The following is a 17,367-nucleotide window of genomic DNA, read 5'->3' on the forward strand; positions in this document are numbered from 1 at the left end:
ACAAGTGATCTGAGCCTGAGTTAGTAATTTGTACACAAAGTAATTATTTTAGTTTTATATTTTTATTGAATGTGCCTTTTTTCATGTTTTCTGTAATAAAAGGAAATGAATATATTATAATAGTTATGGGATGATTTATTAATTTTTATGCCAAAAAGGAATCGGGACTGTGAAGATGAGTTAACTATTTTCTAATGTGATCTATCAAGAAAATTAATTGGAGACTCCCCTTGAGCTAGACCAGCAGATAAGCTGACCACCAGACCAGCTAACTGGCTTTTAATATAAGTGGATGTGAAGGAACATTTAAGAAAATATGTTTATGAGATTTTCATTCTTTTTTCCTTTCCTTTCCTTTTTAGATATTTCAGTATTTCATCTTTTTTAGGTTATGAACTGTTTATTTTTAGGTCAGCAACAGCAGCCATATTTTCCTGGCCTTACTCGTGGACTTGTTGCTATGCTTTTATATTATGATGGCAGGCGATGTCTTGTATCTTCTTTGCGTACATTGATACAAGCTCGAGAAGGAAGGACATGGACACTGGGATTAAATCCAGAACTGGTTGTCACAATAACAAAATATACAGATGAACTGAAAGAAGAAGGTGTAATTTTAAAAGTCATGGGTAAGATCTATGCTACTGAAATACTATTAAGTGTTCAAATTAGGCTAAAACATTTTGTTGTATAGGTAATACAGTGTGATGTTAATATAACACAGATATCAGATGTTTCGAAAATTTTCAATGCTTGCATCATAAGCTATGTTATAAGGGAAACTAAAATTAACTAACAATTTTATATAAGATTACACAATGATTAAAATATATGAACTATTAAAGAGGCATATTCCCCTTACATCTCATTGATTCTGTCGGTACATATTCCTGTAATGTACTGTACTTGTTTTGTGTCTTTTCTGAAAAAAATCGGATAATTTATTATAGAAATAAATTGAGTAAATTTTTTTTTTATTATGAGTTAATTGATGACAGTAGTCTCTCATTATATAACTCATATTTATATGACAATAATGAACAGCATTACTCCATGTACTTAAAAAATAAATGTCAGAAATTGCAAATTTTTCATAGGTCACACACTTCCAAATTAGGCATTGTTCAGAGGGAAATTGTTTGATAACTCAGCTCAGAAATAGGTAACACTGAACCATTCAGCTACATGACCAAAGGCCCACTTGTACATATAACGTAAATAAAGTGAATGTCACATGGTCAAAGCCCAGTAGGTTTAAATTTTCATGGGATTTTTTTTAAAGGAGTACATTAACTTCTTTACACTTTCCATTTCTTTATAGTTTACTGTGTATGCACAAATGTTAAAAATGTCACATATTAATATGGAGTCTGCTTTTATACTGTATTGAGTTGTTGTTTAAATAACTAAACATGAACAAAGCTTATTTCCTTTGTAATCTCTGCTTTCCACTTTAACCTAACAAAACTTAATAAAAACATATCCAGAGTTGTCTTATTTTATCAGAGGTTGTCAATATTTGGGACCTTTTGAATGTTCTCTCTATCTCTCACATTTTGCTTAATATTTGTAATCTTGTTTCTAAAGAGCTCTCTACTCTGTTGCTTAATGGGTTTATTAAGAAATTTCCAATAAAGTATTATTGCTATTATAATTATTATTATTTGAAATAATAATAATAATAATTATAATAAAAATTATAATTCGATTATAGACAGTAATTACTTGTATATACTAGTTTTCACAAAATATCTGAATGATGTCATTCATGTGTGCACATGGGGCGGGATCTGAACAGATGTAATATTTTTTATTTATATAATTTATTATTGTGATCTTTGAAACTTTAAAATGAAATTAATATTTCCTGGTTGAGTGGCCTCTCTAAACACCCACTCTTTGGATGATCATTAGACTGCTTAGAAATAAAGCAGTCTAATGACTGCTTTACCTGCCACTTACAGTATTTATTTTTGTGGTGTCTTTTCAATTAGGGGCACAGACTGGGCAAGCTCATTGCAGTCCTTTTCAGAACACAGCTGTTATTTGCTTCTTTCAACTTCATTTTTTTTCTTCTGAAATTCCTTTCAAATTTGAAAGGAATTTCAGTATTAGCAAAAAAAAATAAAAAACACTTTACCCATTTCATTTGGCCATCACTTCTAATAATTTGTTCAGTTCCAGTTCCTTTTTAAATTTATCTAAACGTTCTACCTTCATAGTAGGAATTTATGTAGCCATTGACTGATTTGTAATGAAGTTTATTGTCATAAAATGTACAAATTAAAATAATGACAACTATAGATAAAGGTAGCAATAAATGGTGTATATAAAATCAATTAAAATAAAGTGTTTAAAATACATAAGTAACAAATGTGATAAAAACACAAAATAGTTAGTTTTTGCTTATATGTGGAACCCTTCTCAACTAAGAAAAAATTGGCTATTGAGGCTGTGTATTGTACATTAGTAACTGGGAGATGTCTTGGGACAAGTTGTTTGTACCATGGAAGGGAGGAGGAAGAAACAGTGGTAATTTTTTTTCCAAACAGAGACAATTCTCTCCACAAGTATCATCTTCCAGTTGCTAATGTTCACTATTTAGCCTAGAACCTCAATTTTTGCCATTGTTTTCTTGTTGAGAAAGGCTTTATATAGAAGCCAAAAACTGCTGTCTATTTTGTGTTTTTATCCAATTTATTATTGATGTATTATTTTTAATGCTTTTAACCAGTTTATTTTTATTGATTTTTTATGTGATGGCATTATTTTTATTGTTTTTATATACAGTTATTTTAATTTTCCATTTTCTGATAACACACTTCATTACAAGTCAGTCAGTGGCTGCAAGAATTTATACATGTATTCTCTTCCCAACCTCAGAGGGTTCTTTACTAAGTGGACATTTATTCCAACAATTAGACCCATCTGTCTGAAGGCAATTTTCCACACATCCATTTTGCAAGCATCCTTTTTCAATTTAAATTTGTCCCCTTGTGTATCACTTAAGAAAAAGTAAAGATGTCATCAGCATTTAGTACTTAACCCTTTAAAGCCATAAATACTTCAATTAGTTCTCCATTTGTATTCCAGACTCTGCACTTTACACAACCCAAGTCTTTCTTGGTAAGAGTACTCTTTTGTGTCCCAGCTAATTTTCTTCTCTGCACCATTTCTAATATGTCAATGCCCTTCCTAAAGTGTGGTTTTCAAACTTGTATGCATTATTCAAATTGCATCTTAACCATTGCGTATACTTTCACTGGCCAAAAATTTAGCAACCTTTATTCATTATCCAGTGGTGACACCTTTTGCCTGAATTACAGCCTGTACATGTTGTGGCAAGGATTTCACAAGGTGTCTGAGGGCATCTAGCTCCAGATTTGACTATTCTTCTGTTTCTGGGTTGTATGTCAGCTATTGTATTGTGGTTGGTAGAGGACTGTGAAGCCAAACTACCCTTTCCAACATAACTCAGACATTGTTATTTGGATTTATATAATCCAGTAGATCTGGAGAATTAGCTTGCAGGGTAGTTGTTGGAAATTTTAGGAATGTTTCTCATACCATTCACATACAATTTCGTGGGTGGATAGCTGCCTTGTTGTCTTGAAAGAATCCATCACAGTCCCGATAAAAATGAAGCATTTTAGAGTGGAGTTGGTCTGATACAACAGAACGACATTCCTTGGAGTTAACATGGCCTTCTAACGGTATGAAGAGACCATGAGACCACCACCTTCAGCTGTTTGAGTAGTGTTCAAGAGCTATTTTGGATGCATGGAGTCCGGCAGTTTGTGTCATGCTTTCATCCTACCATTGGTGCAAAAAAAAGTGCAAATCAAGACTTGTCAGACCACATGATCTTTTTCCACTGTTCCACAGTCCAGTCTTGGCATTGGCAACACCACTCCATTTGAATCTTTTGATTTTTTACAAAAAGAGTTGGCTTTTTGTATAGGTTATGTTGCACATAACTACCAAATCCCAGATTCTTCAACTCCTGCCATGTAGTTCATTTGTGGAAATGGGTCTTTCTTTCTTTGCATATATATAGAAGTTGAGGACATATTATTTTGATAATCAAACGTGACTGAAATATAACTCAATGCATATATATATTATCTAATTTGTGTATAGTTTTCTTGGGGTAGCAGGGCTATGTCAAGACTTAAGTGTTTGGTTGCAAAAAGAAAATGATGTTCCCCTTCCTTAAAGGAGAAGGTCTCAATGTTTATTTTATCAACCCCTAACATAAAAAGATTAGTGTTCATTTTGTTCCTGAGAATTGATATCTGGATGTGACTACTTCCAGGCTTCCATGTTAGCATGGCTTGTTATGAGACATGAGCATATTTGGGATATATCTGAAACTGCAGTATAAAATGTGTGGTATATCCAAGTTTGATTGTACTGGTATAATCAAGGTCCTATTCATGTGGCGAAAAATTTTGATATGTGTTATAATTAATAATGTTATATTTATGTGAAGGACAGTGATATTATTTGTTTTGCTTACTTTTTTTTTTCTTATTTTGGTGACTAATAGTTTTGTTTAGCCTGTTTTATTTTGATTTAGAACCTAATTAACAAACATACAATAATGCTTATGTTGGAAAGCTCTGAGTTTTCTTTCTTCCTCCAGTTCCATCATTTATGTATTGCCAATTCCATGCTAAATCCTATCTCATTGTCTTAAGCAGTGGTATGGAGAGCACTGCTACTGCCAATTTTGAGGGCTGACAAGAAAATAACTAGATTAACCAATTTGAGTGCTGACAATAAATAAGATTATTATGTATTTATTTTTTTGTGTTCCAACATCGTCATATTATGTAATATGACTTGTTTAGATTCAGTTGGTTTTGCAGTAGCAGTGCTTTGTTAAAGCATTTTTATTTTCTTATGAAAAATATGGTTGATAAATTGTTAGAAGAGTTGATCAACATTAAATGTTTTGTGAAATTGGAGGAAAATGCCACCATATATTACAAAATGCTGTAACAAGTTCACGGAGATGGAACAATGAATAGAGCACAGGTTTTTGCCTGGATTAAGAAGTTTTCAGAATGAAGGGAATGATTAAAGATGATGAATAATCTGGTCCTGCCAACATCTTCAAGAGCTGATCAAAATTTACGAATAAAATTCAAAAGATGAGTAGTTATTGAAAGACCTGATATGATTGTTATTGGAAGACCTGATATGATTATAGAAGCCGTGTTATTGGAAGACCTGATGATATGATTGATATGATTATAGAAACTGTTAGATTGATTGTGATCAAAGATTATATAGTCCATTTCTTTGTGCTTGTTCTCACAAATAGCCCATGGATTTTCAATGAGATTGAGGTCAGGGAGCTTCCAGGCCATTCCAAGCAATATGTATTCAAGAAAACATGAAGAAAAGTCTATTTTGAGACGATGCTGAAAAAGTTTAGCAATGAACAAGAGGTGGTGCTGAGAAATCTTAGTGTTGAACAAAAACACTTATTTTTATAAGGGGGAAAAATGTTTTAGGTCATCCACCCTACTCACTTGATCTTGTCACATGTGGTGTTTTTTATTCTCAAAAACTTGTAAGGATCTAATGTGTTAATGTCTCAACAGTTTTAATGTGGTTGCCTAAGAGTGCATAGCTATTGAAACTTTACCTGTACGTCACATTTACTGTGCTAGATTATCAAGAAATTAATCTACCATAGAATGTACTTTATAAAAAAGGAAAATACTGAAACAGCAATTTTTTGCAAAAAAAAAAAAACTGTACAGTATTGTACACAGTCTGCAAATTAATGTGAACAAATAGATTTTTCAAAATGATACATTTTATTTTATAATTGAAGTGCAAAAACAAAAGAAATACACTTTCACACCATGGAGTTAATTTTTTGCAAGCTTAATTTGTTTTTGGATCATGAATACATACATTTATCACATCATAAATTTTCTCCTTTTTCATTGTATTGTCCATTTCTTTGTGCTTTTCTTACAGACAGCCCATGCATTTTAAATAGGATTGAGATCAGGGGAGTTTCTAGGCCATTCCAAACAAAATTTATATTTTTTCCTTTAAAAAATTTGCATTACTTTTTTTTTGATAAATGCATATTTGATACAGAAAATAGAATCTTTAATACAGCAAATAGAATTTCTGAAATGAAATTCATCTACTATATTTCCAGATATAACCCATGTTTTACCACTGAATTTTCTACCCGAATCTCTGTTCTCACTTCAAGAAACTCTGTGAACTATTCTTGATCTAAAACTGTTGTACCTTATCTTCACTGGTTCAACCTACCTGCCGGATCTTCTGTGCCATATTGATTCTCATGCTCCAACAGTGGCTACTAGACAGAAAACTACATTTCACATCAGTAACTCTAGATTATAGATATCCAGGAACTCCTTTAAATGAACATTGGCACTCTTGAAAACAAGTTTGATCTGGATATGGCTGTGGACAGGAAAAAGTTTTACAATTTAAAACTATTTGGAGTAGGGAGAGTAGGTCGATTGGCTTTCGGATGAGTTCTGGGTTAAATATGTCCTCATTAATTCGCGTGCGTGCGATGTCTCCTGCAGTTATCCGCTCTCTGCGATTTTCTTCATGGCACTGGACTTGATGTCACGCATATCTTTTTATTTCCTTGAATTGGACTTTTCCTGTTTGAATGAACTTTAAATGTAAAAAGTATTATCCGCTGCAGTTATCCGCTCCTGCAGTTATGCGATGTCTCCTGCAGTTATCCGCTCTCTGCGATTTTCTTCATGGCACTGGACTTGATGTCACGAATATCTTTTTATTTCCTTGAATTGGACTTTTCCTGTTTGAATGAACTTTCAATGTAAAAAGTGTTTCTTCTGCTCTGTTATACACTTTGACTGGGTGCATGAGGGTTTATTATGGTGTTTCTGATTATGTAGGCATCAGTTTTGGGTGTTTTTCTTTTATGAATCTGTTTCATGTTTCAGCTTGATTAATTTATTAATAGCTCCCAAACTAACTTTACATAGTTCTTTCTCCCTCTGAGTAATGGAAGTATGTTTGTATAAGTTACAATCTCAGACATTTCTAGGTGGTACATGGGGTATGTTACAATCTCACTTTTTTAGGGTCAAATCCATTTCTGCAACTAAAGATCTATGGATCCTAAACTTAAAGCACTTCTTAGGATTTGTGTTTATTTCTGCATTAGTCATTCAGTTCTTCCTCAACAAAATCCTGTACAGAAACAAATCAAAATACAGTTTTAAATAACTGTTAAATGACAATATACAAAAAGTTCCATTTTTTTCACATTAATTTGCACATGGCTGTATATATGTGGTGATCAAATAGGCTGCATTCTGTGCCGTGCATTTTTCTATATTTATTTAAAGCTCCATAATATGCTGAGATAAGTTGTCAGCCAAACAACTTCAGCATGTTATGGGAATGGTTTGTGCCTCAGGAGAAACATTTTGGACTATTATCAGGTAACTGGACATTGGGTTCATTTTGCTATTGTGTGTGAGACTTCATTAAAAACTGTTCTGAGACAAATGGATCAGCTTTGTCATTCAGATATGCCACTTTTCACTGAACACTCTGAAGCTCATTGTATGACAGTGCATTTATGGGGAGGGGGTTCATTAAACAGGTAATGGCCCAGAAGTGTTACCATACAACTGAGGAATGGAAAAAAAAAGTTGTCTTTGTATTGGGTGCTACCATTATAGCAATGTTGCTCATTTGAGACACATAATTTTGTGTTGAAAAAAAAAAAAAAAAAAAAAATAATAATAAATAAGAAGTGCATATACTGACATTCTGAATGGATATCTGTTGTTAGCAGTTTTTTCATTTATACACTCAGAAGCTAAAAGATTATGACCACCCCTGTCTCCAGGAGCTGATACATCCCACAGCATCTAGGAGGAGCGATGTCACCATATATATATATATATATATATATAGATAGATTGATAGTGACAGCATGGATAATGCCTCTCAGTTTGTCAGTATGAAGCCTGTGCAATGGGGAAAGGAAGGACATGGTGGAGTTTGAACTGGGAACGATTGGCAGTGCTAGAAAGGTGAGGCCAGCATCTTAGCACCACAGGCAACATCGACTGTTGAAAGACTAGCATAGTAAAGGTGTGGTTTAAATGGTATGGAGGGGGCACACCCTCTTAATGTGCTGGCAAAGGGAGACCACCACTGGTTGATGGTGGAGGTGAATGCCAGTTGGCATATACTGTCTGCAGGAACAGATGGCTCATGATCCCTCAGTTAATGACACTTATAACCAGTGTGCACAGAGAAACATTTCTGAGAACACCCTCCAGTGGGTGCTTTTGTGGGTAGGCCTACAGAATAGGTGACCTGTTTATTCATGTTGGTATTAGTATTAATGGTGGAAATGGTGCGAGAAAGCAAGATTATACAGCATCAGAAAAAAAAAAAAAAACCTCTTCACCCACCCACTCCATTTGTCTAGTTCTTCCACGAATTTATTCGTTTTCTTCTTCCACAACATTACACAGATGTTTGTTCCAGAGCAATCCACCGCCTGTTGGCTAAAAGCAAACTTCCACATATCTATTCTGCAACAATCATTCTTGAGTTTGAATATATGCCCCCTCATGTGCATAGCCTGAGCAAGAGCAGTTAATTCCACCAGCATTGAGCTTGCACAATTCATTCCAAGCCTTAAATACCTCAATCAGATTCCCTTGCAGATGGTGCAATATGCAGAGCTGAAGGCTTTCTTGGTAAGAGCATTCCTCTATTCCCCTCACCAGTCTTGTTGCCCTTCTCTGTACCTACTCCAGCAGCTCTACATCCTTCCTAAAATGAGGCCTCCAGACCTGTATTGTCTTTGTATTGATGTGGCCTGACCATTGCCTCATACAATGAAACAGTTACCTCTTTATCCTTGCTAGTAAAATTACAGTACATCATTGAAAAATCCCATGTTCAGTCCTAGCAGCCTTTCTGCACTGCTCAGAGAATTTCATATTTGACTGCACAACTATCCCCAGGTCCTTTTCATTTTCTACTACCCTGACTGCAGTACCACACCATTGGTTTGTTACTCTGAGTAACCTCAGAGTAATGTACATATCCTGTCATTTACCCACCCTGCTAACCTTTCATATTATTTGCAAACTTAGACATTAAGTTGATATACCTTCATCAGTATCATAAATAAATACAGTAAATAAAAATGGGCCCCGCACCTAAACCCTGAGGAACTCCACTAATCATTAGTCCACGAAGAGCAGTGTCCATTGATTGATCACTCTCTGTCTTCTACTCAACCATCCCTTTATCAATAGCAGCAGCTTGCCCTTAATGCCACACTGTTCCAGGGTGTACAGCAGTCATGTGCAACAGTATTAAAAGCTTTCCTGAAACCAAGTACAGTGATTCCCATTATTTGGGCCACCGGTTAATCGGAGCAGCCGTTTATTTGGGGCAAATCTTAAAAAACAGAACCCAGTCGAGAAAATAGCCAGGGTTTACTTCGCTTAATTGGGACAACATTCCGTTTAATCGGGGCAGGAGACTGCAGCACTGAAGATTACCCTACGATTGTCTCTGACCGTACCACGTAGTTTGGTCAGATTTCTGGAGGTCACAACCATAAAACAATAAAAACAATTAGCAGTCACCTGTTTATTGGGCTTTTCTATTAGTGAAATCTATCATAAACTGATAGTAAACTCGATCTTATTGAATATGCGATAATACCGACAGCTGGAATTATGTGGGTTATTATGGTGAAATGTGTTTACACTTCCACGGAATCTTCAATCATATAAAAAAATAATTTTCAGAATCTTCTCTTCATTCCTATTTTTAAAGCTTCATAACTAGTTACTCCGTTCTCACTTGCGCGTATCGTGTTACTTGCAATTTGTGTGTGCCGTGTTTTTTGTTATTGATTGCTTATCTTTTTAGTGTTTTAAATTTTAACCCCCATCCACAAATGTAGAGTGAACAGAAATGTCAACTAGTTAGTATGTACATATTACAGTACGTATTAATTATTCCGATTATCACGTATATTCTTCCAAATTTCACGTATCATTTAATTTTTTAATTGGTAAGGTAATAAAGGGTAAATTTGTGCTTAATATATCTTTACTTTTATAGCCTGTGGATAATATTCCTCCTATTTTCGCTAATTAGAATCGCTGTTTAATAGAATTAAAATTCAATTCACAAACGTGATCACAATGACTGGCGCTTACTACACATTGTATAGTGAACGGTACTTTACTATGGTGAGTCCATAGTAAACGTGATTTGATTGTATAGTGAACCAATTGTAAAGGAGGGAGGGGGGGGTCCATTGTATTTTTAACTATTTACGTGAAACTTCGGATAATTGGGGCAGCCGCTTAATTGGGCCAAAATGCACTAGTCCTGATGTGTCCCAAATAATCGGAATCAACTGTATATGATATCAAAATTATTTTTTTGCATCCAGTTCTTTTGTGACCACCTTTTAGTATCCAATCAAATTGGTTAGACAAGATTGCACCTTAACAAACCCATGATTTGTCTGAAGTATAACTGCAATATTGTCTAGATGATTCTGTATTACTTCTTTATCCAGTAACTCATTTTCTGTGGAACAGAAGTTAAAACTAAAAGCTATTTTCTGTGGAACAGAAGTTAAAACTAAAAGCTGTTTTCTGTGGAACAGAAGTTAAACTAACAGGAGTATAATTACTCTTGTCACCCTTTGATCTCTCTCTGTCCGTTTGTGTGAATTGGGGATACATTTTCCCATCTCTGGTCATCAGGGATGACCAGAGATGGGCAACCCAAGGATTCTCTCATAATTATCTGAATCCAAGGATGCTCTCATAATTGTGGCTAAGGGTTTGCTTACTTCCTTTGCTGCCTCCCTTAATATAATTGGATAGATCCCTTCTACTCCAGGTGCCTTTCATTTGTTTAACTTCCTTCAATTCCTCTTTCAATTGCCTTTTAGTTATTACAAATAATTTAGTTCCCCCATTAGAGTTTGGTAAACTTCTGGCATCTCCTTCCCTAAAGAAATCCTTGTGTATCAATGTACAGGGTGTTTCCTGTAAAACCAGCCCCAGTCATTAGCAAAATAGTTAGAGAACTGTAGACAGGAATAAAATGAAATAAACACAAAAAAAACTTGGTCAAAAGTAACTTCATTTATTCTCTCCGAATGTACACACAGTTATAAGAGATGCTGGAAATGATGTCCTTGTGCATCTGTACACTTTTGTTCATAGATGCACAAGGTGTAATCATATTCAAGGTGACCCGATGCAAAACAGTGACATCAGTAGTCTTGATATTTCTTCAAATGCTGTCCTTCAGTTCATTTATTGTGTGGGGGTTGTGCTCATAAACTCTTCCTTTCAAATATCTCCACAGGTAAAAGTCACATGAAGACAAATCTGGAGAATGCGGTGGCCACAATCCTTTGCCAACTGTGCATTCCTCTGTGAAACTGTCATGAACAAGAGCCAGTTATTTCCAAGACGTGTGACATGTGGCACCATCCTGTTGAACGTAGCAGTTTTAAATCTTGTGTTCTGTTAACTGAGTGTAGAATTTCTCAAAAATCTGAAGATAATCTGCTATGTTCACTGTAGTGTCAAAAAATATTGGGCAGTCGATTCAATTGCCAGAAATTGGACACCATACCCTGATTTTTTGGTCATGAAGCGGTTTATGATGTAAGTTGTTAGGATTTTCGGCACACGAGTATCGAGTGTTATGAGAATTCACGTGACCAGAAAGATGGAACCATACCTCATCACTCATGAAATAAAGAAGTGGGTTGAGTTCACTGTCTGCAATCTTGTTAATGAGCCACTCACAATAATTCAGACATTTTGCTGCATCAGGTGGCAGTAATTCTTGGACACACGTCACATGATAGGGTTTAAATTTCACGTAATGAAGTACACAAAAGCAAGAAGTTGGTTTCACTCCAGTTTGTTGCGACAGTTTCCTTATAGATTTTCTGGGGCTAGCTAAAATTCTCTTTTGAATTTTCAACACCTCTGGAGTCCTAACAGAGAATAGGCAATTTCTTGGTGCATTTACAATGGAACCTGTTGTCTGCCATTTTGCAAGTATGCACTGAATAGTACTCTCAGCTGGGATTGGTAGAAATAGGAAATTTCTCAGAAAACAATTCCTGTGTTTCCTTAAAAGAGCCAGTACGTACGTAGACTTCCACTATACAAATCCTTTCTTGCACAGAATATGGCATTCTGATGATACGCTCACACATCTATCAGTTACGAGCACCAAACGTTGAGCAACACAAATTGAAACACAAACTGAAATTATTTGGATAAAATTCATTCTTTGAACAACTTCGCACAGGAGTTGTTCAAAAATGAATATCACACCAGTATGAGGTGGGCCGGTTTTACGTGGAACGCCCTGTAGAAGGATCATCGACAGTTGAGCCATTGATATCAAGTGGACTAATTTGATTCATTCCTTTCCTCCTACAGTTTACATAAGTCTGTGCTGTTTTTCTTTTCATCCTTTGCAAAATGTCTTCTGCAATCTGCGTTCACTTGCCTTTACCTCCTTTGTGACTTGATTACAGACTTGCTTATATCTGCCATAGGCCTCTGTGTCGCCTCATAATTTATATGTATCTCATGTATTTTTCTTTTCCGCCATGCGTGTCATTAGTTCATCTGACATCCATTTAGGCCTAAACCTTGAACAGTATTTTTTAGTTGGTATGAATAGCTTAGTACCTTCCATGATTAATTCCTTGAATGCTTCCCAATTAGAATAGACTGATGGTAACATTATCAGTTGTTCCCACTGTATGGAATTTAAAAACTTTCTGAAATCAATTCCACCTAGTGGTTCCTTTATCTACAGATTTTTAATATATGAATATTCTCTGCTGATAATCAGATCAAGAGTATTACTCTCTCTGGTTGCCTCTCTAACATGTTGCTGTAGAAAACACTCATCCAATAAATCCATAAAAGTCTTGCTACTCTGTAAATGACCAACCCACAAGTTCCAGTCAATATCTGGAAAGTTAAAATCTTCCATTCTAAGACATTTCGATTTACTGCCCCCACTCTATTTGTCTACAGTTGTTCGTTGTACTCATCGGAGTCATTAGACTTACAACACACACTTACTCTCATTTTTGCTTTCTCAGTGCTTATGTCACACCAAACTGCCTCAACATTGCACTCTTCACCCATGTCAACTTGATTAATGTACCAGCTATGTGGTACTACTTTCAGTGTAGTGGAAAATGATAATTGTGCTATCAGATTTGAAGTTCTGTGCAGTTGAAGACAGGCTAGCAAGACAGCTCATGGAGTTTTGTTAATAATATGCAGGAACTTTGCTAGCAGTGATAAGGAGGTAGTTACCCCCTTGTATAAGGCAGTGGTTATTCTGTAATTTGAATACTGCATACAGCTCTAGAGGCCTTGTTTTAGAAAGGATGGAGATCTACTGGAACCCATGCAGTGATGGGTAACAAGATTGGCGAAAAGAACAAAATGGTGGTTTTACCAAGAAAAGCTTTAGTTCTGGAAATTGCAGTGTCTGGAGGCTAGAAACCTGTGAGGTGATATGATTTAGGTGTTTAAGGCTTTGAATTAATTAAGCCAGCTCACTGCTGATGGCATTCTTTTTCTTGCTCAAACTACACATCTGAGGTGGCATAAATTCAAACTGAGGAAGGATTGTTTGCAGGATTGTTTGGAAGTGGGTAGTTGGCATAAATTTAAGAATTAAGTAGACAAATTATTTTAGGGTATGCACAGGTGATGTGGGTTTCTTACTACTCTCTCTCTCTCTTTTTTTTTTTTTTTTTGCAAATGGTTTATAGGCCTGCTTCCTTGCATCATTTTCCACTACTAATATTAATACATCCAATTTGGTGTGGAAATCTTACATAACAGACTTTCTTAGGGCTTCTGAAATGAAGCATTTTTCATAAGGGTAGAATTCTGAACCTGCGTATTCCTCACATTCGGTAGAGGAATATCTAAACACAGTATGCACTTCATGGCAGCAGTTCTCATTTAATTTGTTGACTAGTTGTGGGTAATGATATGATCATTTCCTAAGTATTGCCTGTGCCCCTGTAAGTAATGCTTTTACAGATATATACCAAAGAAGTGAGAGGTTAGTTTTCAGAAGACCGATTTTATGTTTAGTAATCTGGTGATTTAATCCAAACCTTGGCCTTTGTTCATTGGTTTAGAAGCTGATTTTATTTTATGTCATCAAAATCATTCAAATTTTAAAAAAATAAAGAAATTTCTTTGTATATATAAGTGTAATTATTTCAAATTAATATTTTTATTATTAGCTGATATAAAAATATAATATCAACAATACTAAAAAATAAGTTGAACTGTTTTCTTTAAAGATCATATTGAAGCAATTGATTTAACTAAAGAATTAGACTTGCTGCACAAGAACAGAGGCTTAGGTGGACCACGTTATAGAAAGCAGGTATAAAACATTTTCATTTACTTATTTTAGAATTTTAACTTTTGGAATTGACGTTTTTAGTATTTATACTAGTTGTATCCAAGCTTTTAAAGTTTGTGAGTTACTTAAAAAAGATATACAACATTCATTTAATTTAATTCAGTTTACTTATAATTCATATTTATATAATTAGCTGCTATAAACATTTAATATCAACAATACTAAAAAATAAGTTGAACTATTTCCCTAAAGGTCATATTGGAATGAGCAGCAGCCTGTAAAGCAAGGTGATGGGGATTTCCAGGACTGCTGGGAGTTATCATGGAACAAGTAAATACATGGGCTGTGTTAGGATAATTAGGAGTAAGAATAGGTGCTTATATGTACCCAATGCTAGGAATATAGTAAATAAATTTGATGAATTTGAGGTGCTGGTGAAGACATCGAAGGCAGATATTGTTGGGATATCAAAGATGTGGTGTCACACAGAGATAAGGAATGCAGAATTGGAATTTGGGGAGTACAATGTGTACAGAAAGGATAAACAGGATAGAAAGGGAAGGGTCATGCTGGTAGTTAAGAAATACATAAAATCTAAGGAAGTGCATCCAGCTGACATAGTGCAATGTTGAGTCAGTTTGGTGTGACATAATCAATGGGAAAGCAAAATTGAGAGCAAAATTGAAAGCAAAATATAACACACTCCTATAGGCCTAATGACTGATGAGTACAATGAATAACTGTACAGAGAAATAGAGTGTGCCAGTAAATCAGGTTGTCTTATAATGGGGGGATTTTAACTTCCCAGATATTGACTGGATCTTGTGGGTTGGTCACTCGAACACTAGCGAGACTTTCGTGGATTTATTGGATGATTGTTTTTTACACCATGTTCGAGAGGCAACAAGAGGGAGTAATACTCTTGATCTGATTATCAACAGTGATCCTTCACGCATTAAGAATCTGGAAATAAAGGAACCACTAGGTGACACTGTGTCACCTAGTGCTTTCCCATTGATACTTATGTGGGATTTCCTTAAAGAGGTAACTACCATCAAGGGTAAAGGGAAGAGTTTTTGCTTTCGTAAAGGTGACTATAGTGGTCTCAGACAGCTTTAACATTCTGTATAGTGTTTGGTGATGTTACCAACACCAAATACTGAATGGGAAGCATTCAAGGAAGTAATCTTGGAAGCTACTAGGCTTTTTGGCCCAACTAAGAAATATTGTTCAAAGTTTAGGCCTAAATGGATGCCAGATGAATTAACGAGTCTCGTGGCAGAAAAGAAAAATGCATGGGATGCATATAAATTATCAGGTGACAGAATACTATGGTAGATACAGTAATACCCCAACTTAAGCAAACTCGTAGTTACGTGGTTCTTGATTTTTTCGTTTGGCAACACTGCCGCCCAATATCTTCAAGGTCGTTTTTCGTATGCTATTGATATACGGTGCGACGGCGGAGAGTGAGAGCGCAAAATTCAACTTTGCTGCCGCATGAGCTGCACACACACACACACACATATACAAGAATTTGTATTCCAACTGTCATATTTATATGTGTGCGTTCAAATTCGTGCTCAACTTTTGTCAGAAATTGCATCGTTTTCACAAGAGAAATGGATCGCGCGGTCGAACCGTATATCGATGGCATATGAAAAACGACCCTCAGTGTTTCTCTTGCTGTGATATGCATTGGAAGTGTTTTGCGTGAACTCTACGTGCACAATTACGATTGTACAATCAACGAAAGTTAAGATTGTTTTGTTATACGTTTTCTAAGCCCTTAAAAAAACTGTCGTTCAAACGAAGTAAATCTGATTCTCCTGCACCTAGTAAGAAAAGGAAAACGATATCTTTGGAATGTAAACTTAACATTATCAAGAATTTTATAGCAGAATGAAAATTTGTGAATTGGCAAAGAAGTTTGAGCTACCGGAATCCACAGTAAGAACAATCATAAAAGATAAAGAAAGAATTCTCGAATCCGTGAAAAATGCTCAATCCTTGAACTCAAGCATAATTTGTAAACATCATGGTATTATTGCTGAGATGGAAACAATGCTGAAATTATGGTGTGATAATCAAGTAAAAGTGAAGAATTGTCCAGTCGATCAGAACACTGTGTGCTATCAAGCTAAGCTGATTTTTGAGAGCTTGAAAGAAGAAGCTGGGGAGGTGGGCAAAGATGAAAACTTTGTAGCTAGTAACGGTTGGTTCAACCGATTTAAAACTCGCTGTAACTGGCACAGTATCGCGGAGAGTGGAGAGGTGGCAAGTGCTGATAAAGAAGCTGCATCTTCTTTTCTGAGACACTCAAGGCTATGATAGAAGAAGGTGACTATAGCAGTGAAACTGTATTTAACATGGATGAGACTGGCCTGTTCTGGAAGAAGATGCCTAAAAGAACTTTTATCGCGCGTGAAGAAAAAACTTTCCAGGCTTTAAGGTTTCCAAAGACCGATTGACTGTGATGGTTGGCGCGAATGCAGCTGGTGACTGCAAGTTAAAACCTCTCTTAATTTATCGCTCCGAAAACCCAAGAATTTTAAAAAATATATCTAAAATTAGCTTACCAGTGATTTGGAAGTCAAATCATAAAGCTTGGTTGACAGCTTCCGTTTTTGAGGACTGGTTTGGTCACCACTTCATACCCAAAGTCGAACGTTATTGCAAGTCTAAACAGATTCCATTTAAAGTGATGCTTCTTATTGACAATGCACCTGGTCACCCTCCTGCTACCCTAATTAATTTTGACCCACGTGTCAAAGTTGTATTTTTGCTTCCAAACACAACCAGCTTGCTTCAACTTATGGACCAGGGAGTCATCAAAACATTCAAGGCTTACTACACGAGGCGTTCGTTTGCACGTCTGAA

General features: G+C 35.6%; 1 protein-coding gene across 2 annotated transcripts in view; it reads left to right on the top strand.

Annotated features, from left to right (window-relative positions):
- Nup205 (nuclear pore complex protein Nup205) overlaps window positions 1-17,367 on the top strand; it is a 738,550-nt gene that overhangs the window by 72,619 nt on the left and 648,564 nt on the right. For both annotated transcript variants that reach the window (XM_090387115.1, XM_090387116.1), the window contains exons 4-5: window positions 411-629; window positions 14,423-14,508. In XM_090387115.1, the coding sequence (XP_090243241.1) occupies window positions 411-629; window positions 14,423-14,508 (305 nt within the window). The remainder of the gene's footprint in view (window positions 1-410; window positions 630-14,422; window positions 14,509-17,367) is intronic.

The sequence above is a fragment of the Mastigoproctus giganteus genome, chromosome 13 (assembly GCF_048544385.1).
Source record: "Mastigoproctus giganteus isolate SK-2022 chromosome 13, ASM4854438v1, whole genome shotgun sequence".
Classification (NCBI taxonomy): domain Eukaryota; kingdom Metazoa; phylum Arthropoda; class Arachnida; order Uropygi; family Thelyphonidae; genus Mastigoproctus; species Mastigoproctus giganteus.